The sequence below is a fragment of the Helobdella robusta genome (assembly GCF_000326865.2).
Source record: "Helobdella robusta unplaced genomic scaffold HELROscaffold_4, whole genome shotgun sequence".
Classification (NCBI taxonomy): domain Eukaryota; kingdom Metazoa; phylum Annelida; class Clitellata; order Rhynchobdellida; family Glossiphoniidae; genus Helobdella; species Helobdella robusta.
Genome location: NW_008704902.1, coordinates 504,772 through 527,408, shown reverse-complemented (window position 1 = coordinate 527,408; position 22,637 = coordinate 504,772). Strand labels below are relative to the sequence as shown.

The following is a 22,637-nucleotide window of genomic DNA, read 5'->3' as shown; positions in this document are numbered from 1 at the left end:
ATAGCTTTTGGGAATTTCTAGTCTATTATTTCCAATCTAATGTTTTTCCCAAATCAAAGTAAACAAAAAGCATGTGTTGGAGGGATTTCAGCATCGCCACCGTAAGCGTTCACTATAATCGTTATCAACACTTTCATCATTACTATCATCCGTTTCATCACTTATTGTCACACCTATCAAATCAAAGTTATCACAATCATCCTTGCTAGTACCAACCGCTATCACTGAATGATTTACGTTATCATTTCATCATCACCAGCATCATCACTTTATTTGCTTATCATTAAAACGATCATCGTTATCACCACAGCACTCATCACTTTCATCATCGCCATCATCATCGTATTCATTAGAGTTTCATATGGTGAGTTCAGTCGTGAGGTTAATATGGAATCATGATTCGAGGCTTTGAAGAGCGGACGCGGCAAGGTGCAACAAACAAGTTCTTGTAGTTGGAATATTTATTACAAGAATACCAATTCGATGTTATGAGTGCCGTACTCATGTGTTATCATTAAATTTTTGTATAATAACTTATTATATGTATAAAACTTAAATTAGAGTAAATTCATGTATACAATGTTTTCTACTGATATATCCGGTTTAATAATACCTTCATGTTTGCGTGAATGCGTGTGTGTTTGCGTGTATATGTGCGCGTGTATCTATGTGTGTATATATGCAGACGTTATTATGCGTGCGCTGTGTGTGTGTATGTGTATGTGCAAGTGTGCGTGCGTGCGTGCGTGCATCGACTAGCGAGTAAACAAATTCATGAGCATCACGAAAGCCTGCTTGATTGATGGACAACTCTGCCCCTCTTGATGACGTATTCGATCACGTGATGATGGCTTCCCAGTTGGAAGATCAAATGTTCCCATCTGTATGTGAGTACGTGAGTGGATGAGTGAGTGAGTGAGTGAGTGAATGAGTGAGTGAGCGAGCGAGTGAGGGAATAGATGAATGAGTTATAGTAGCATTCAAATCTAAAACTACATGAATGATGTATGAGATCATATGATAGAAAGAACAAATAAATGGACGAAGGATTAAAAAACTTTGAAAATAAATGAATGAAAAAATGGACTACAGACTAATGAATGAATGTATGTATGAATAAATGAATTAATTAATGAATGAATGAATGAACAAATGAATGAACGAATGAACGTATGAATGAACAAAACGAATGAACGTATCGCGGTTAAAAGAGATTACGGATTGATTGAACGACTTTCAAAGCGATGGATGAATAGAGAAAAGAATGAATAATTTCTATGCAAAAAATGAATACATAAGCAGATGAAGACGGATGACTTCCATTACCCCAACCATTTCATCAAAAAGTTGAAAATTCCGATCCACTCAGTTATCCCCCCAAGCCACAATTTCTGGTAGCCCTTCAAACCCCCTGGCAACCCACAAACCTTGGAGCATCCAGAACAAGAATGTCCCCATATTTTCCCTCTTCTAATGACCCACTCACGTCAGACCTTGAAAGACTAGCGGCAGCGTTTAGTGTGGCGGCCACCAACGACTCTTGCATTGTGAGCTTCAGTTGTATGCATGCTAAGTGCATCACAATTGGCTAACGTGGATGTGCGTGAATATTATTACGTCACGCGTTTGTGTGCGCGCGCGTGTGCAATTGTATGTATGTGTGTGACAGTATGTACGATTAGCATGTACATAGATTGTTTTGTTAATAATACAATTTTTCATAATTTTTATTCCTCGATCTCAAAATCACCCTTCCCGCCATTATCTTTAAAACTCTGAAATCGCTTACCTGACATCGTCCTCATTACTCTCGAAGTCATCACACCTTTTCATCATCTTAGTCATCGTCGACGTAATCATTATTATTATTGTAATCATAATCATCATCATCGTCGTCATCATCACCATCACCCGGCACTAACTTCCCACAACATTACAGTAGCCATCAAAATTTTTCATCCATAATGACAGCACAATAAATACAATCTAGCCCCACGTCAATCAAAATTATTAACTCCACCTCCCACCAATCAGTAACCAATCAGCGATGGACACCAACCCACCATGGCAAAACAGTGAGCGTTGGGGTTGAAATCGCTACCCAGTGCCACGGCTACACCAGCTTTGATCATCTTCCTGGCTGGTGGTGGTTGCAGCCTGGTAACAAATTTTTGTTGAGAAAAATAACAGTGGATGCAGTAGCTTATTTGTGGAAATAAATGTAGTAATAAAAATCGCCAAGCAGAGAAATTTTAAGAATCTTGGCGACAATGTTGTTACATTAATGCATCGTATCTGCATCTGTTTTTATTATGGCGAAAATATTAGGATGATTATTCAATTTTTGTGGAAATGTTGATAGTGTTTTGAGTATAAAGAGCATTTGGACTGCAAAACTCATACCTAGCAACATTTGGACACTTAGGTACTCAACTTAAATTGCAGATTAATTCAACCAAATGGGAGAATAGATTGACTGGTTGATTCATTAATTAATTGATTAATTAATTGATTAATTAATTAAAAGCTAATTAATGTGGTGGACCGTAGTATGTAGGCAGTTGTAGGCAGGAGAACGGCGACAGTGTTCGACTGAGACATGGCTTCAATACCTTCGTCACTGATCTCTTCCAGGTGACTCATTGATGTACTATTCAGAGAAGCACCCATCTAACGAAAGTTAATAGAAAAAGTTCTTGAAATACCCTTTCAACTAAATAGGAATTTTTAAACTTGGCATTAAAATAACCAAATAATAATGTAAATTTTAAAAATTAACACGAGAAAAGCCAATGTATTCATCTGCCAAATTTGAAAAAAACATTGAAAAGCGATATGAAAACGAAAATTTGAAACAAAATTAAAACTGAGAATCAGTAGGTATTGAAATTGTGGTGTGGTCTGAAAGACCTCAGCCGAATGTAATCTGTGCAATTCCTCCGGCGTGGAAGTTCACTTTTAGTCCGATTTCGATTCCCGCCTTTAGTATTCGTATCGTTTGATTGACATCGAAGACACCGACCTCGCAGAAAACGTCGATGTTATCCACGTGGATTTCACCTGTTGTTGTTGTTTATGTTGTTGTTGTTGTTTATGTTGTTGTTTATCTTTATGTTGTTGTTGTTATTGTTGTTTATTAGTTGTTGTTGCATTAGTGGTCTCGTAAATTTTGTTGTTGATTTTTAAAGTTGCTGCAGAATTTAAAACGTTCATTTGTAATTTTATATGCTTTGTTGGATGATTAAGTGATACAAGTGATTTTACATAACATCAGTTCATGAAATGTCTGAAGGTTAGTGAAAAGTTTATTTATTTTCACACGAGCCACATAATTTTTAACTTTTTTATATTTTTCACATTTAAACATTTTCTCAGTGTTGGAGAAACTTTTTATAATCTGCTCACAGACCTGACTAACCGATATGAGGAATTTTTAAACGTATGATAAAATTATAATATTTTGAAATTAATCTAACCAGCCAATCTTAATCTTTGTAGTTCGGGGATCTGTTCTTCAATGATGTTTACTGTGGCTTCTTCTGCTGTCATGCCACTGAGTGAATGAAGGAGTAGATGAGTGAATGAATGAGTGGGTGAATCAGTTAGTTGATGATGACAGCCGAAAAGGAAAATAATTGTTGTGATGATAAAGACGATGATAACGACAAAAATTGACAACCATGAAGAGAGTGGTAAGAAAGAATATGCAATGAAAAAAGCAAAGACTAGTGTGGTGATATGATGGTGTGATTAATACTATGTCAAAAAAGGTAACTAATTTCAAAACAATGCTGATGGTTAAACGGAGCGATGATGGTAATAATGATTGAAAACATTTTTAGTAGCGTCATCAAATTCGAAAAACTAAGATGAATCTGTTAAAACCAATTATTGAAATATCTATTCAACATTTACTAATACGTCGTCATCAGCTAGGCCATCATCATTATCATCATCGTCGCCATCATCATCAAAATCATAATCACGTCAATAAATCGTCATCATCGTCACTGTCACCACCGTATCGTCGTCAAAAACGTCATCATCTTCGCCACCAAATAATCATCTTCGTCACCGAAACATCTAACATAGGAACAGCATGTGCGGCACAGTAGGTCACGGAGATGTCGATGGCGATGCTCTCATCTCTTATCGCTCTCTCGATCACTCGAAGCATCTTCAACTCAGACTCCCACTTCAGTCCGTAACCTGTCTTCACCTCTACTAAGGTCGTCCCTAAAGGTTATGGTCGAGTGCACTGACTTGAAGTGAGTTAATAATTTGCCCGGGGAAAAGAAAAATGAGGAGAGAGAGAAGGAGAGTTTTGAAAAAAAGCGAAAAAAGACAAAAATTACATGCAATCAACACTGCCACGAGACATGAACTAGCGTAATTGTAAATATCAACTTTGTTAATAATTAAACGATGTTGCACTAAAATACAAAAACATTTCTTCATAAAACAAATTATAGTTTCTTACCTATTTCAAATAATAGCTGTTTAATTTTAAATAACCAGCTTGTAGCATCTTCAACAGATAGATCCTGAGATCATTGAACAGCTGATCCTCGCTTGCCTCTGCTACGTGCCTCACTGTAAAATGTATGCCACCGCCTGCTTTGTGCACATCCAAGTATGTCGCGCCCGCCAACTGTTTATGGTTTTGTTTGTATGTGTTAGTATGTGTTTGTTTGTGTGCTTGTGTTTCATGTATATGTGTGTTTGTTTTGCGCTTTTGTTTAGATGTAATGTAATTGGTGTTTCATTTTTAATTGAGCTTGAAGTTACTAATACTCGCGATTGTGTATTCATGCCGCTTTTTGGTACGCATGTGTGGATGATCGTTATAGTAAATGTATGTATAAATATATATATATATATATATATATATATATATATATATATGAGTGTATAAATGTATGTATGTATATATATGTGTGTCTGTGTTTGTGTGTGTGTATATATGCGTACCTTCATGGCGAATTCGTGGACTCTGTCTCCAGCCCAAACGGCATGCGTGTGGCCGTCAACCAGTCCTTGTGTGTTTATTTATTTATATATAAATATATTAATCCTTTTCAGAATTTTTTATTTTAGGTACATTTTTTGATACTAACGATAAAAAAAAGAATATATAAGATTTAAGGAAACCAAAATAGCAGGAAGGAAGCAAAAACGGAATGTTAAAAATTGTAAAATTGATACAATTTTTATTCTCTTAAGTAAATTTTTTCTCAAATAACACCTGGCATGACAACTTTGTTTGATGCATCGATAACCTTCTCAACCTTGTTGCATCCCAACCATTGTCTAACTTCACTGTCGTTGCCTAACTTTTCTATGTATCCCTGTCTACGTCATGTCAGTGGTATTTGAAACTTTCCAATTATAAATAACGTCGACAATCGATTTTTGTCTTTGATACGATACTTTTCACAATTAATCATCTACGTCATTGCTTTCGCTACATTAAAAACATTTACTCTATAAGCAACTTCATCGTCGTCAATATCGTGACACAACAAACACAATGACGTCACTACACCTACTTGTTGACCACGATGCTATAGCCCTCTCCTTGCTCTGCCTCCAGCACAACAACCTGACCTTGACCTGACGAGGTCAGTGACTTTTGACCTCCGTTAACTATCTGTACCAACTGTTTGGCTGACTTAACTAGCAAACCGTATTCAACTGTGGCGTTCTTGGTAGACATATTTGATTTCACGCTGGTTGAATGTTACGTTTAATTTCAATCATATTATGCAAACTAACAAAATCTGCTAACATTCATTGTTAACACCAGCTTGTTTTTATATGTATATATATGTTTTAAATCATTTAATTTTAAACATTATTGACAGAATAGTTGGCTCATTATCGGAACATGGTAAGCCTTGTGGCTCACACGTTAATCTATTCTATATATATATATATGGCTACAATAAAGTTTTATAAAACATAATTTTGTAACAGAATTTAAAGTATTAAACCAATCCCTTCAACTAACTCTAACAGTATCAACAGTAATGTGATTGAGAAACATGAGAGTTTGAACATTTCCAGTACGTTACATAGTTGACGGTTCAAATAAACTCAATAAATTGTTAGTTATACAAGCATTAATAAGTTAAGTTACGCATAGTGTTATTTAATATAATGATTCATATAGTCAAATGATGTTTAGAACTAAAACGTTTGTGCACACTTAGTGATGACTAACTTTTCGGTCCTGCAGTTATGCAAAGCTCTCTGTTTAATCTATCTCTGTGTCTGTCTAATATCTTATTTCAATTTATCTATATTTGTTATTTATACTACTCAACAAATGTTTCAAACTAAACTTTGGTCTTTGCCCGGCCTTATTCACTCAAAAGATAATTGCTATGTGGTTGTGTGTGGAGAATATACAATGAAATCAATCTGTCATAAAAAATATTAGTAATTATACCTTAATATATTTGTAATGTGAAAATAAACTATTGTAAAAATTTACAATAGCCAAATACTTTTTCAAAAGTTCAATTAAACAATCCAATAAATAGCGTAAAAAAATTTTTTTTGTAGGTAAAACTTATCATCCCTAAAACAATTGGGTCAAATCAAGTTTTGTTGCTAATGAGTTGTGCGTGACTGACATGACCTAAATAGTTTATTTTCATTGAAAGTGCTCACTATTTAGTAATCGGTAGCAAAACAACCCAGCAACGTCATATCTTGAAATAGGAGCAACCAGACTCGAGCACCCTCTAGGAAAAGTTTTTGGTTGATTGAATAAATTTCATATTAAAATCAACTGTGCAAATATAACATAGTGCATGTAAAGTAAAGTTAAATTAATTAACGTTATTAAAATATTTATTTTTTTAATTTTATCAGTTTGTTAAAAATTTTAAATCTTTTTGACAAATTTTGTTTCAATAATTTATTTTAACAACTAAATTTTTAATTATTAATTAATAATATTTAATTTTATTTATTTATTATTGTAAATTAGAAATTAAATTACAGAGATAAAAAAATAAATTAAGTTTACAATTTGCTAAAGCTAAACTAAACTTTAGTTACTAAAGTTACTAAAGAGTAGACAGTAAACTCTAACAGTCTAACTAAAAAAGCTAAAGCTAAAGAAAGCTAAGCTACTAATAAACTAACTAACTAAACATACTAAATTTAATTTAATTAATTTGTTAGTTGTTCTAATCTTCTAATTGGTTAAAAATAAAAAAAAAAACAAAACTTGAAACTGCTACTAGGTGAAGAAAGAATTCAGTTATGCCTGAAACAGGTGCACACAAAACAACACAAAGACATATTAAATTATTAATAACACAGGCATGCTTGCTGAAAATACAAACATTACAATCTTGACATCAATAAATTTTGTAATACATAATAAATAGTTGAAAATTTACTTCTATAGGACTATGACATTTTTATTTACATTTGTAATTTGTATTCTATATGTATTGTATATATGTGGTAATGTAATAAAAGTTGATATTCCTTTCTTTTGAAACTGTTCTATGCTAATGTTTTTTTTGAATCAAAGTTTGTCTAGTGACTTATAATTATAATGTAATTAGTAGTTATCATTTTCAGTTAAAATTTGAAATTTATAACATGTCAGTTGTACAAGTTTAAATTTGGTGTTAAACTTTTGCCAATCTGCAATGAATAATTATTTATATTTATATTGTTAGACATAATAAATTAAAATGAAAAGTGTTGCTAAAAATACTGAACTACAGTTAATTTAAAATCACAAACATATGTAGATTTATTTTGAAGTGGCATTTGGTTCCAGTTCATCACATGAAGCATCACTGCATGAATGTGCAACATAATTAAGTTTTAAATGAATTAAACAAGGATATAGTTTATATATATTATAAAAACATACAGCACGCTTTACTTGATTGTTTGGGTCATATATGTTATCAGTTTTTAAATTTTTTTTCTCAATTTTTTTTCAGCACAAATGAGTTTTTCTAGGATTGAGTATCTCTCTAACTCTAATTTTTAAAAGTTTTTTGATAAGTTTTGTTTTATTAGTATAATGATACTAATAAAATATAACTAAGGATGGTTGATTGATCGATTTATTAGGTCAAATTTGGCATCAATGTTTCTTTGATTATGTTAACTGATTTGGTTGTTATTTTTTTAATTAGTCTCATCATTTATGATTCAAATTTGAATAAACCTGAGCTGTATTCTAAGGTGACAACTTGATTCAAGATTAATATATTTTTAAATGTTTTTATGACACATAATTAAATAATAATTATCACTAATATTTTTAATCAGAAGATCCGTTTTTTGGAGGGAAGGCGCCACCATTTGCTCCCGGAGATGCCCCTCCATTCACTCCTCCTAACCCTAATGCTCCAGCTGGTGACAAAGGGCAAGCCCCTCCCTTCGCACCCGGCCACGCACCACCCTTCCACATTGAACCCCTACCACCAGGAAGTCAGTGTTTTCTTGTCATCATGTTGTTGGTAGCGTTTGAGAGCTGTTTCTATTACAGCAAAACTGAAATAATTTTTTTTATGGTTTTTAAAAATAAAACAAATTTTTGTTATAGTCACTTTTGTTACCTGCTTCATTGAGTTGAGAAATTTTTTAGAAACGCTATCTAAATTCAAGAATATTGAAACAATCTAAAAAACCTACATGTTATAAGTACTTTGGCATTCAAATATGATGATAAGAGTACTTTTGATGTTAATGGATACAATGAGTTTTCAATCATCTTATTAGCCTATTATCTTATCATTATCATCTTATAATAAACTATTATTATTATTATTATTATTATTATTATCTTTATGAAGGAAGCACTGTTGATGTTTCAAGTGCACAATCATGTAGCAGACAAAATTTAAATTTATTTTTGAAACTCATTCAACTTGATTGAAGTTGAATTGTAGTGCCAATACACTTGCCAGTAAGTAACCAACTGTAGTTCAGAATTTGTGATTACTTCATAATTTTGTAGTAACAGTCACTAATCTAATGTTGTATGCATGCGTATATGAGGTTTGCTTTTCTTTTATTAAGTGCTCATTCAAGAGTTTGGCTTCGTTTGTTCATAAGTTTTTTAAATGTATTTTGAATATGAATTTAAACTTTTATATTATATTTGTTATGTGCTTTTTTTTATTTTGTTTAAAAATAAAATAAAATAAATAGTAATTCATGCAGCATTAATTTGTGTGAGAACGTTGGGATATGCACATAGCAAAAGAATGTTAAAATTTTAGGATTAAGATATCATTTTCAACTTTACAAGGATGAATAAAACTTCAACATATCATTAAGCCTTTGAAAAATAACCTAAATATCAGTCTAGATTATGTTTTCACAATAAATTAACTCTAATACTTTGATTGAATCTTGAAAATATTGCATGGTACATCATTGCAGTTAAGATGGATATGCTTCCAACTCAACCAGACGATAACAAACCTTTCAACCCATCTGCTCCCATGGGGCCAATACCTGGCTATCCATCCATTGGTTTCAATGATAGTAAGATCTGAATTATTATTATTTTTTTTTTTTTCCTATGGCAACATTTTGTTTTTTTGGTTCATTTACATTCCAATGATTTGTTATTTGTTTAAATTTGATTTCAACTTAATCGCCTAAATGTATTGACATCTTTTGTAAATATTGAGCGGATTTTAGTTGCACCATCAACAACATAATTGCATAATCGTAGTTGTTAATTTGACTTGTTTGTTTCACAATTGACAGCTCCGTTGAATCCGCCTCCAAGATCAGATAATATTGACCAATATTTTCCTAAGAACAGGCCAGATATTAAAGGGTAATTTGTGTAACAGTTTTTGGATCAACAATAATATAATGATGATGATAATGAAATTTCCATAAACACTCAGCTTAAAAACATGCACACTTGCAAACGTAACAAAAGATACATTTGAACTCTCTCTTGATTGACATGAGATACTTTTACATTTGAACTCCCTCACTACACGCAAGACAGACACTTCACTATTAAGCTATTTTGATACCTTACATATGTCTTTGGATTGGTTTTTGTAGAAAAAGATGCTTTTATCTTCAATTATTTCAAATTTTTTAGAATTTTGTTTTATTATCATCGTAAATAAATCGATATTTAATGTTGTGCACGCCAGACCAGCCATAATAACGCAAGACCAGGCGAGACGGGCACTGGTTGAACACTGCAACACACACTGCTGTTGGAGTGCCTCGGCTGCCCAGGAGATGTCTGTCAGCAACATGCTCTCTAGCAATGCCTTCCAGGTTCCTACTACTTCCTTTAATACCGCTCTTCATAATAATACTTATTTCTAACTAAATTTCATTATTTCTTATTAAACTTACATTATGAACTGTCTTGGTTATCAAATATGTGAATTGAAAGTTTTTTTTATTTGTTCGTGGTCTTTTCTGTTAATGAATTGCAGTTTGAATTTATTATCACCATCATCGTTATTATTATTATTATTATGATTATTACCATTGTAACTCTGGCATGTTATGGTGTATTCCTCAAATATATTCACTCATTTTTCGTGATTAGTTCATCTGCAGTTGACGCTAAACGCTCCGATTGAAATGTGGAATGTGAACATAATTGTGTGGCAAGCAAAGTTCTTAAGCGAAAAAAAAGTTTTTTTAGTGGAAGTGTATTTATTATGCACTTAAATTTTAAATAATTAGCGAGATAAAACTTTCAAAGACTGACTGACATGGTTGTTGACATGTTTTAATGACATGCCGGCAGTTATATAATTATATTATTTTCGCAGTAATTATGTTCTTAATGATTCAGTACTGCCTGGAAACATTTTGCGAGAAGAGGTCGACAGCGTGGGCGAAGGTACCTTACACAGGTTCTTGACAAACTTTTAAATTCCATTTTATTTTTTCACTTTCAGTCATCTACATTTACATAATCACTATTGATAGTGGTATTATTAGATTAACTATAGCAAAACCAGTTATAGAAGTCCGTGCTTCATTGAAAAGTTATGTGAATCTGATTTTTCTAACTCCTCCTACACGTACGCATGATTGACAGGTCAGTCAGTTGATGGACCGCACAATGGACCCGCCCCCATGCCTTGGGACATACCGGCCACGTACGGGGCAAAGTTCTCCACTGAGAAGAGGTTGATTGAGGTGCCGCACACCGCTTGTGTTAAGGTGATGATGGCAGTGGTTATAATAATAGAGATAATGATGATGTGATCACTTGTTTTTAAATCATTTCTATGCTTATGGGAACGTAACTTCGATAATGAATGGAACTGTTTTGGCTATCAGAATGTTTATATATGTTAATTGAATGTTTTTTCTGTAGTCTTCTATGTTAACGAATCACAATTTGTTATTCAGCCATGTGAGTACTGCCAGGCCTGTGGTTGGCTCAGGTGCAACAGGTGTCAGGGTCACGGAATGGTTACTATTTTTCACTTCTATTTTTTTCATTACATTTTTTTTCTCAAATTTTATATTAATCATTGTTGAAAGTCATATTTATTCATGTTTGATCAAATGTACTCTTTGCTGCATTTTGAATCAATATACTTTTATATGATTATTTTAACCATCCTCTCGCCTAAGCTTCCTGGTTTCAACCAAACTCTTGATGACAGAACTTGTGCAACTGTTTTTAAATGTACTGCAAATATGAATATAATTGGGCGGCATAATGGTGTAATGGGTATGGTGCCTGGCTGCCTGGCACTGCTACTGCAGTGACCGCGTTCGATTGCAAGTAAGATTCCTCCTTACACATGCAACGTATGTGTTGCATATATTCACGTGAAACTCCGTGCCTAACCATCATTTGAGGTTGTTGTAAGAACGGGACTTTACTGAACTGAGAATCACTCAACATTTATATACCTATTTGATTTTGTTATATAAATGCATAACTTTGTTATTTTCATGGTTTTCACTGTGATTATTATTGTTATTATTATTGATGATGATGTTGTTGTTGTTGTACAGTCTATGTGTACATCCTGCCATGGCTCGGGTCGGTCTTTTGGAGCCAGTCAGCAGCAGCAGATGTGCATGTTCTGTCAAGGCCAGGGAAGAAGAAGGTGAAGATGACGTCATTGATGATGTCATTTTTGATGATGATGTTATTGATGATGATGATGATGTTATTTATGATGATGATGATGATGATGATGATGTTATTTATGATGATGATGTCTGATGATGACGTCATTGAGAATGAGGATGGCAACGATGGTTGTGCATAAAACAATCCCATCAACGGTCATTAAATATAATTCCTCCTAATTCTTCTTGCATGTACTAATTTGATAATTGACAGTTACCAATACTACTCATGACGCTTAGGATAAATTAGCGTGAAGCACAATTGTTCCTTTGTAAAATCACACGAGATATTCTACTTGTTTTATAATTAATTGTCCTCTTCTTGTTTGCAATTCATCTACAATAACCATTGCGCATTACATCAAGATTTATTGCATATTTTTTGTGAGTTTTTCCTACAAAATTTTGGTCTCTTACCATCTTATTTCTACAGTAACGACAAAATGTAAAGCTTTTTTTATTTCATTCTCCTGTCAGAATTCTGTTGTCTTGCCATGTTAGCCGCACAGGTTTACATAATACTTGAAGAAACTAATTGTTAATTTGATTGATATTGTTAAAACTGTTATAAAATTTTTTTATGGTTCTCAAATTTTCTGTTATTCAATAGCTCATAAACAAACAAACAAACAAATGAGCAAACAAACAAACAAACGAGCAAACAACTAATTATACTAATCATGCCCCCCCAAAAAAACAGGTGCACGACTTGTGGAGGTCACGGTCGTATCAAATGCCACATGTGTCAGGGTTACAGAAGTCTCAAGTGGTTCATTCAGCTCACCATTGATTGGTCAGTTTCATTTGTTTTCTGTTCGATTGATTGATTGATTGATTGATTGATTGATTGATTGATTGATTGATTGATTGATTGATTGATTGATTGATTGATTGATTGATTGATTGATTGATTGATTGATTGATTGATTGATTGATTGGTTATATTTTTGTTTTCTGATTGATCTTTTGATTGGATCAATAATTGGTGGTTGTCAACTACTACATATAGTGGGTATACATAATATAATGCTGTTCAATTTAATGATAAAATTCTTGGTTTGACACGCTAACTGCTATATTTTTTCCTAAATTAAGTAGAATCAAATGTTTTACAGACTTTTTTTTAGCTGATTTGGAGTGATTGAAAACTTATCATAGAACGAACCTGCAGACATTTTGTTGCACATGGATTTACAATTTCATTATTTCTTTACAAGTTATAATTCAAATACCAGCCTGACAGACAATTGCATCATAGATGCAACGCACACGCACACACACACACACACGCACACACACATACGCACACACGCACACAAATGTAGGATCAATCACACACAAGACTACATCTTGGAGCGTACAGACCTTCCAGATGAATTGATCAGAGATGTCAGAGGTCACATTGCTTTTCAGGAAGAAAATGTTCAAGTGGGTGCCCGTGCTTGTGTTGTTATTAATAATTATTAATTTATATAATTTATATTAATATAATTATTTTTTATTATAATTATTCATTGAGGGTATTTACCCTTTCAGGTGTTCCCTATCAATCACTGCCCCGAGCCGTCAATCAACCAAGCCTCCAACTCTATCATCGCGAAGCATCGCACTGCTTTTCCAAATGAAAGACTCATTGGACAGGTTGATACGTTACAAGCGTTTTTTATTTTCAAATTTTACTTGTAGTTTGCTTAAACATTTTTTTTTCAACTTTTCATTTCACGATTCAATCAAACACGATTATTTTTTAAAAGGTTGTAATATAAGAGTCATTTTTTAAATTATTGATTTGCGTGTTTTTGTTTTTGATTCTTAACGCTCAGCCACTATTTTCATTTCTGTCTCTTCGTTTCCTACCTCTATTTTGCGTAACTATTGACTTTATAAAATTCTATTCACATTGTTACTATTACTACTAACTCAATTACAATTAAAAAATTCTACTATTAATTAGCTAAACGAAGATTGATTGATAATAATTAGCTAGCGTAACTTCTATTATATGCGATTTCGAGTACTAACTTCAAACGTGATTATGAATATTTATTGTAATGTATTATAATTTATACTACTACTACTTCTGTTACCTAACAACTAACCAACTCTAGTACTAACTTCAAACGTGATTATGAATATTTATTATAATGTATTATAATTTATACTACTACTACTTCTGTTACCTAACAACTAACCAACTTTAGTACTAACTTCAAACGTGGTTATGAATATTTATTAAAATGTATTATAATTTATACTACTACTACTTTTGTTACCTAACAACCGACTCGCCATCTAGCGCCACACAGTTCGGGTGATTCCAGTGACAGAGGCGGACGGACATTGGAAGGATAAAAAGTTTCGCTTCTTCGTATACGGCCTGGAAAACAGGGCTTACTCGGATGATTACCCTCAGCAATGCTGCTGTGGATGTTCCATATTGTAGGGATGAGAATCTGGAGGATGATATGGAGAAGATGATGTGGTGAAGGTGATGACGAAGATGATAATGAGGAGAAAGATTAAGATGATCTTGCTTGATGATGTGGAGGCTGAGGATGTTGGTGTTATGTTGATGTTGTAGGAGAATGATGAAGATGATGATAAAGTCTAAGGGTACGAAGCCATAGCTCATGAGTGTTGGCGTTCATTTTTTTTATTTCAAAATTAGTTTACAGTTCGATTACTGTCGATTTTTTTATAGTTGTTGATGTATTTCGTTATTTTTTGTAATTGTTTAATATTGAGTAATTAATGAAAAATAAATAAACACATAAATGGCCTAGCTGTGAATTATAGCTTCTTTTAGCTTTATTTTTTTGTTAAGTTTAATGACATTCAATTTACGTTTTTTAGATAGATAGATTGATTTTATGATGTTAGTTGATAGATTGTTCATTTGTAATTATCATTCGTATATACATATGCCCTTCAGATCTTTTTCATCTGACTTCATGCTTGTTGTTAAATAAAATACACTTTATATTCAACTTCATTGGGGTTATGAGTTAGTTAGTCCTGGCTCTTTGCGTTAAGATTTCATTTTAAAATTGCCAGTCGTTTTATGAATTTGTAATCGTGTCATGCACTTATAAGTAATTAAGTATTATTATGTCCTCGATGGGTACCAATGTATGTAATTCATTATGAGATCTGTTTCAGTAATTTATTATACTTCAACAATATACGCACTTTTATATGCCACATATGTATTTTTTATCTTTATTCTGAATCGTGTTTTAAATGTTTCAGCATATCCTAGATTTCTGATGCAATTGATAAAAGGAAGCATATTATGTTTAATTTTCGCTTTTTAATGTACATTTACGAGTTAAAACAAGTAGAATTGTAGATATATGCACTTGAGCTTAGCTGTACGTAACATGCCGTCTTCGTGATCTTATGCCATTTTTCATTTCATATTTTATAGACACTTGTTTAATTTATTTTATAAAGATGTTGTGTACTTGATAATACATTTGTTTTTCTGAAGAGTGTTTACATTTATTAAATATCCGTCTATCTGTGGATCCTCAATAAAGTTTTTACAGCATCAGGTCGTTCCATTTTGTTACGCAGATTGTAGTGAAGTGACCCAGCGGGAAGTGTCATTTTTAAAACGCGAATTTTCAAGTTTTCTCTAATATATCAAAAATTTTAGTTGAAACTTTCGTACGAATATACTAAATTATAAAGAATATTAACGAACTAATTTTGTTCCTACTTTTTGTTAAGCGCACCGGTAATACATCACAATCATTTATTAGAATTTAGTTAAAAAATACTGTTTTCGAAAAAAAGAAAATTAGTTTTTTTTTTGTCTAGATGGAAGCCAAAATTAATAATGAGGTTATGTTTAAAATGAAATGTGTTCTAGCCACCACAATATATTTCGGTCAAATTAGCCTTCAAAACATGTTAAATCAACAACTTTAATGAACTTCTGATGAAAGTTCGTTCGACACGTTTCAGCAAAATCTTTTATATCTTTTAAAAATTCTATTTTCTGACAAAATATACTACAGACAGCATAAAACTAAGTTACTCACGAATTTTGTGAAATATTTATGAAAGAAAAGACGACAGACAGCTTTAATGTTTACTGGATGAAACATGTATCTCATTCAATGTTCTAATTAGTAAAGTAATTGACATTCGATAGCATAGCATAAAAAGCATGATTCATGTGGAAAAATATCTTAAAATTACTCTGAAAATATATTAAATATCGAAATATATATATATATATATATATAAGCATATATATATAAGCATATATATATATATATATATATATATATATATTGAAGATATATGAGTTTAATAAATTCAGACTTGTTGAGTGTTCATTAAAGAAAGTCATTAATGCAAAATGGGCATATATCTTCAATAATGTTTGTATTAAAGAAAACCTCGTTCCGAAATATATATATATATATATATATATATATATATATATATATATATATAAGCATATATCAATACATTGATTATAAAAACAAACATAACCAGATAATTAGAGGATGACATCCAACCAGGAAGGGAACCGGTTGGATGATAGGAGAAAAGAGCCAACCCACACAGTCACTTAGAATGAAATTAATCATTAAAACGTAAAAATTGATTTTAAAAGTTAATTGGAGAAGAACAAGAAAAACGATTGAAGGGAAATAGTACTAAATTAACATTTAAGCTCAAATTATAATCCAATTATTCAATAAAATATTAATCGTAGTGATGTCGGCAGGCAGCGTTAGTAATTATATTTCAGTTTTAGTTTTTAAACGTTGCATTAAATTAGCCCTACAAATAATACTAATATCAAATACCGTTAGAAAAATCAACAACAAGTTAAATATCATAAATAACTATAGCTAAAAATCATCATGGCAGGGGTTAACAATTTAAATAAAAGTAAAAACGTAAAAAGATCTTCAATAAATAGCAGATGCAATTTCGAAAGCGAACATGAAATATAAAACCACTAAAAACTTCATGAACACATGTTCAAATGAAGACGAAAAAATTGAACTACTATTGAGATTTGCACAGCATAACATGTGCATACAATACAAACGCGCGCGCACGCTCACATGTGTAAATCTACATTAATTCATTCTTTTCATTAATTTTACTAATATTTTCTATGATTTTTCTTATATGCAAATAAATAAATTGATTACACCCATAAGCAACCAACAAAGCAACATCTATAAAAAAAACATTATCTCAAATAATGCAATAAATCTTAAATTGAAACGTTAAAATAAAATTAAAATAAAAGTTCAATTGAAGCGTAAATGTAAGTAAATAAATATCATTAACAAATCGTAACCCACGTTTGTATTAGAATAACCAGATCTTAAGTGCTTGAACAAACATTGGTACCAAATGATAGTAACTGCATTGTACATTTCGATGAAAGTTATTTATTTGTTTGTTTATCTATTGTCTATTGTGTGACTCGCAGCATGTTGTTGCAATAATGAAACAAATTTCTAATACAGAGCCATAATTTTTATGGAGGAAGCAGTTGATTGAAAAACTCATCAAATAACAACAAGTGCATGAATTATTATTAATGAAGAAATTATTAAATTTATTAAAAGTAATAAATAAACATGGCAAGTATAAAATAAATAGCTCGGTTATCAAGTTAATTCTTAATACATAGGATTAACTTTAATTTTTAAAGATCATTGCGTCATAGTATATAACACTATGCATATATACACATAGTGTCATATAGATATATATATATTTATATATATATATATTTTTTTATACATACCTATATACGACACATATATACATATTTTCAATATCCAAGTTTGAATCACATATACGCACAAATACCTTAAACCAAGCCAATACCAAATTATTTGTGCATATTCATTAATTTTACATGTACGTGTTCTTTGAACAAATCATAATATTGCATAAATACAATTGTATTGTATATCGAAACTCAAAATCTGATATAAAATATTGGATCAAATCATATTAATTAAAAACAAAAAACAAGCATGTAAAACTTAGCTGAAACCAAGTTTGGTTCGAATCCTCTTTATTTGTTAGATATTTCACAGTTTCCTCAACAAATTTCGACAAAGCTAGCCTTACTGCATATGAGTTTTTATGTACAATTTTCATTTCCAACAACTCCAAAAAATGCTTACTTAATTTCTTTAAATGCATCTTCAAAAACAACCAACACATCTGCTGTACGAGGGAATACAAAGCTTCTCCATTGAATACCTTATAAGGTATAATATGTACTTTTCAAATAAATGCAGAATGCTACTTCTGTGATACACCAGTTACCAAATTATTTCTGATCCCTTCCTGGTTGTACCAAATTACCCTCCTCAAGCATCTCACAAAAGGTTACAAAGCCTAATTAAATTTAAACTTACATGATGCATTAGTATTTGATATATGCCACGAACATATGTGTAGTGTATATTCGTAAAAAAGATAGCAGGTGTTAGTCGAAATCAACCTGAATCAAGATAAAATAGATACGCGTGATATCAGTTTAACCTTGGAAACGTAAAATAAACAACCATTTGACACCATTACATTTTAAAAAAGCATCTGTAATTATATATGCATGTATATGTATACACGTTTATATGCATAACACCATAATGGCACTACTAATTACAATGACCATAATATTACAGTAATAATAATAATAATAATAATAATAATAATAATAATAATAATAATGATAATGATGATACTGGTAGTTTATTATTTATAGGATGTTACAGTGGCCACAGCACCACTTTTGTGGATAATCAGGGCAATAGGCCTGGTTGTCAGTCCCGTAGACATACTCAGTAAATTCTTTGCCTTCCCACTGACACTGAACTTCTGTTATTGGCACTATCTTTACCGTTTGTCTCTATCAGGGTTTGTTTAAAAATGATAACGTGTGTCTGTGTTGATTGCCTTCTTATCAGCAAGCAATTTGTCACATAGTCAAATTATGCGTGTAAGATAACGTCAAGAAATTATAACGGAGGGAGGTAACAAACAAAAAGAGTAATGACCTGAAGTAGCAGTCGTTCATTTTTGAACTGATCTTTATGTTTGGTGAGCAGATCCAATGAAGCTTTGTTGATCGTCGGCTCGGGACATTGCTGGATCGGATAGACCTGAGTTATTAAACACAATAGTTATTAAACACAACAATCATATAAAAATATAAATATAGTAAGCTGATCAAAAGTCAGCCAAACATTCTGATCTTTGAAAACTTTAAAGCAAAGAAGCATATTAGCAAATATAATCAATTATTTGATAAAGTTTACAATCGATCTAATGATTAAACACTGGTCAATTTAACTGACCAAACCATTCAATCTAAACTGCTTAAAAAATGATTAATTAATTAATCAAACCAATCAAATAAATCAAACCAATCAAATCAACCAATCAACAACTGACCCAGGGATTTTCCTCTTTGAAGACAATCTGCCCTGGAGCACTTTGAACCAATTGTTCAGGAAGTGAACTTTGAGTCTGATGCACGAAATGGCTTACATGATTCTTCCTGATGAGCATTTAAAATTTTCATGTTGCTGTAGAAATAGAAAAATCAAATGGAGTAAAAATGTTAAGGTCTAAAAATACTCTCCAACACTTTGGTCTTCTCAGGTGATGTATTATTTTGACAAACTATTAACCAACAAAAACATAGACAAACAAAGGGAAGACAAAAATCAAAATCAACTGCAACAAACCATTCAACAGTCAGCTGTATGTAGGACTTGACCATCTTGTGACCCTTGCAGGTGTCACAGGTTTTCACGCCTTTGCCTGCACATGTCTGGCACCTTAATGACCAAATGTAAATATGTGTTTGAGTGTGTGCCTATTTATGTGTATATGTGTGAGTATGTACATGTACGTGTATATGCGTACATGCTTGTTCATCAAAACGGGTTCATACACACATGCGTGTATGTGTGCATGAGTGAATAGGTACACATGTGGTTATGTGTGAATATGTGGATGAATGTGTAGAGGGAGGCAATGAATGTTCACAGTAAGACTCACACTTTTGCACCATGACCCTGGCAAGCTGGACATTGCGGGCCTTGGCACTGGCTGCAAGGGTTCTGGTTAGGAATGCAAATAATGATGGAAGGTAATGATTGAAACAATGGTAGCAGCAATTAAAAATGTATGTAAAACATTTTCCTGAAAAACTATTTTGATAAGTTAGATGAAAATATTTCTAATGTAAGCTATGAATTTAACATCAGTTTGTGCAATAGTGACTTCAATATTTGTAAAAAAAATTTTCAAGTTAAATAAAATAAAATAATAAATAGAACAAAGCAAAATATATATTATTTCAGTATTCAACTAATCATTAGCAGAATTTATCTGAGAATGAATAGCAATGAGGCAACAAAAAATCAATAATGATAGTGAAGGGAGAAGAGTCAATTGATTTTGAAGAGATATGCAAATGAGAAGTGTTTAAAACCATTGAAGTAATCGCTAGTATTTTATTTATTATAATACTTCTATTGCCCTATAAACATCATTAAAAGTACTTTGGCATCAATAGTTTATTATATAAATAATTCATTGTCAACATTACTCAAACAATGAATTTCAAATGCACTACACTACATCTACACGAGCAATAAAATACTAACATGCATCGATGAAGATTATATTTACTGAAAATTTGTAATTATTACTGACCTGTCCCTTGCCCTGGCAAGCTGTACACGTCTCTGTGCCATTGCCTTTGCACTTCCTGCAGTTCTGCATGAAATATTATCAAAATGTTTGCTTAATAATCACAGTAGGTCATGCAAAGGTTTACATAAATGTTTGCATAGCTTTCAATTCTTACACTAATGTCCATATAACAACAACAACAACACACGATTAGATGGCATTTTCCCCGAGATCGGGGTTGCTATTTGGCTACCTATTATGAAACCGAAATATCCCTTTTGCAATCATAAATATTTTATTGGCTAATTTTTATGCAGGACACCCTTCCTTATGCAAGCCCAATTATAACCAGTGGGCTTAGCCTTTGATGATCCAACATCACTCACAAGGCAGTGAGGGTCAGTTTAATGTCATAACCAGGATACTGTCCATATACTTATCATAAATCATTCAGAACTGAATAGTTATAAACATTTGAAACCTTACAACAAGTCAAACAAACTGTCAACATCATTCAGAGAGTAAGCAATTCTACACCACCCTAATCAAGAGAGTTACATCTAACCAACTCACTTGAACACTTGCTGTGTGGGGCACCTCACAGACTTTCTTCTCATCCTTGAACTTCTCCTTTGCAAACACTTGCACCTCCCATGGTGTTGGTGGTTGACCATTGGCACTTGTGTCCACTGACATTCCTCCACCTACGATTTTTTATTCGATGTTTGTACATTAATCATGTTGCTGAAGGTTTTTGCTTCAATTCTTTTTGATGCCATAAGTTTTGTCAGCCATTTGGAAAATTTAAAATAAATTAACATAAAATACACTTTTTATTTTTATGAGCAATTTTTCCATATTATCATTGAAATTAATTAGCCACTGCCAGTAATTAGGTTAAAATGATGTATTTAAAACAGTGTGTTAATTATATGAAAAAAAGCTCACATAAACAAACCTAGCACACCACCTACCTGTAAATGGTATTTCAGCTTGTGCAGTGGATCTCACTTCACAGAAGCTCTCAAGACAGTACTATATTAGTGCATAAATATTTTATAAAAAAAATTATAATTTTAGAATTGAAAAGATCAAAAAATTATTGAGACTATACAAATTTACTCAACTATAAAATAGTTGCTAGTTAAACAAAATTGTGAAAAACATTTATATTAAATCAAATAAATCATTTAAAAATACAATTCTATAACAATAATAAAACACTGAATCATCAAAGAACAAAACTAATAATTAAAAACAGCTAAAAGTTTATCGCTGACATGATATGCAGCAGATGGCTTCATAGACTGCACCACAACTTCATTTGCAGGCCTCTTGCCATAACAGAAGTTTGCAGATGCCAACTGGACAAGAGCTGTTTTGGCATATTCTTGTGATATTGGCTTGATTCTATATTTGAAGTGATATATAGAAATTAAATAGTTTGATTATCTGTTAATGATAAATAATGTATTTATTTTAAAATAAAACCAAATCAATCTAGAAACACATACTCAATCATTTCTCTTTTGTCATTGTTAGGATCAGGGCCAGTTATATTCCTATCTTCAGCTGGAGCCGGTGGCATTACTTGATTAAAAGTTAATTGAATTTTGTAACAAAATGTAATATAAACTGTAAAAACATGAAACAAAACAAGACAAGGTAAAAATTTAAGACTTATTTTAAAATAAGAAAAAATATAACATACAAACAAAACAGTTGTTTAGAAAATAAAATATCTCTAAAAAATTTTAAAAAAAAATTTAGAATTTCTTTCTTACTTACATTCTCCGAAA

The 22,637-nt window shown here is 31.9% G+C and overlaps 3 protein-coding genes across 3 annotated transcripts; 1 reads left to right on the top strand and 2 right to left on the bottom strand.

The window, feature by feature from the left end:
* Positions 1-781: 781 nt before the first annotated feature.
* Positions 782-5,716, bottom strand: HELRODRAFT_155870 (hypothetical protein; the record flags this gene model as incomplete). Its single annotated transcript, XM_009024392.1, has 11 exons — positions 782-881; positions 1,428-1,588; positions 2,064-2,157; positions 2,546-2,670; positions 2,957-3,060; positions 3,477-3,553; positions 4,089-4,236; positions 4,516-4,651; positions 4,972-5,036; positions 5,246-5,348; positions 5,603-5,716. The coding sequence occupies 11 exons, from the start codon at positions 5,714-5,716 to the stop codon at positions 782-784; spliced, it is 1,227 nt and encodes a 408-aa protein (XP_009022640.1).
* Positions 5,717-6,694: 978 nt separating this feature from the next.
* On the top strand, positions 6,695-15,692 carry HELRODRAFT_94807 (hypothetical protein). Its single transcript, XM_009024336.1, has 14 exons — positions 6,695-6,765; positions 7,237-7,288; positions 8,311-8,472; positions 9,430-9,534; positions 9,763-9,835; positions 10,170-10,299; positions 10,832-10,892; positions 11,081-11,205; positions 11,398-11,460; positions 12,016-12,110; positions 12,836-12,928; positions 13,461-13,563; positions 13,672-13,776; positions 14,432-15,692. Exons 2-14 carry the CDS (start codon positions 7,276-7,278, stop codon positions 14,576-14,578), a joined length of 1,275 nt encoding a protein of 424 aa, XP_009022584.1. The 5' UTR covers positions 6,695-6,765; positions 7,237-7,275; the 3' UTR covers positions 14,579-15,692.
* Positions 15,693-18,892: 3,200 nt separating this feature from the next.
* Positions 18,893-22,250, bottom strand: HELRODRAFT_66965 (hypothetical protein; the record flags this gene model as incomplete). The annotated part of the gene is made up of 9 exons (XM_009024254.1): positions 18,893-19,042; positions 19,191-19,295; positions 19,588-19,689; positions 19,880-19,976; positions 20,200-20,261; positions 20,860-20,922; positions 21,412-21,536; positions 21,813-21,873; positions 22,119-22,250. Coding segments are annotated over 9 exons (897 nt in total), but the record flags the coding sequence as incomplete, so codon positions are not given.
* Between the last annotated feature and the right edge of the window lie 387 nt (positions 22,251-22,637).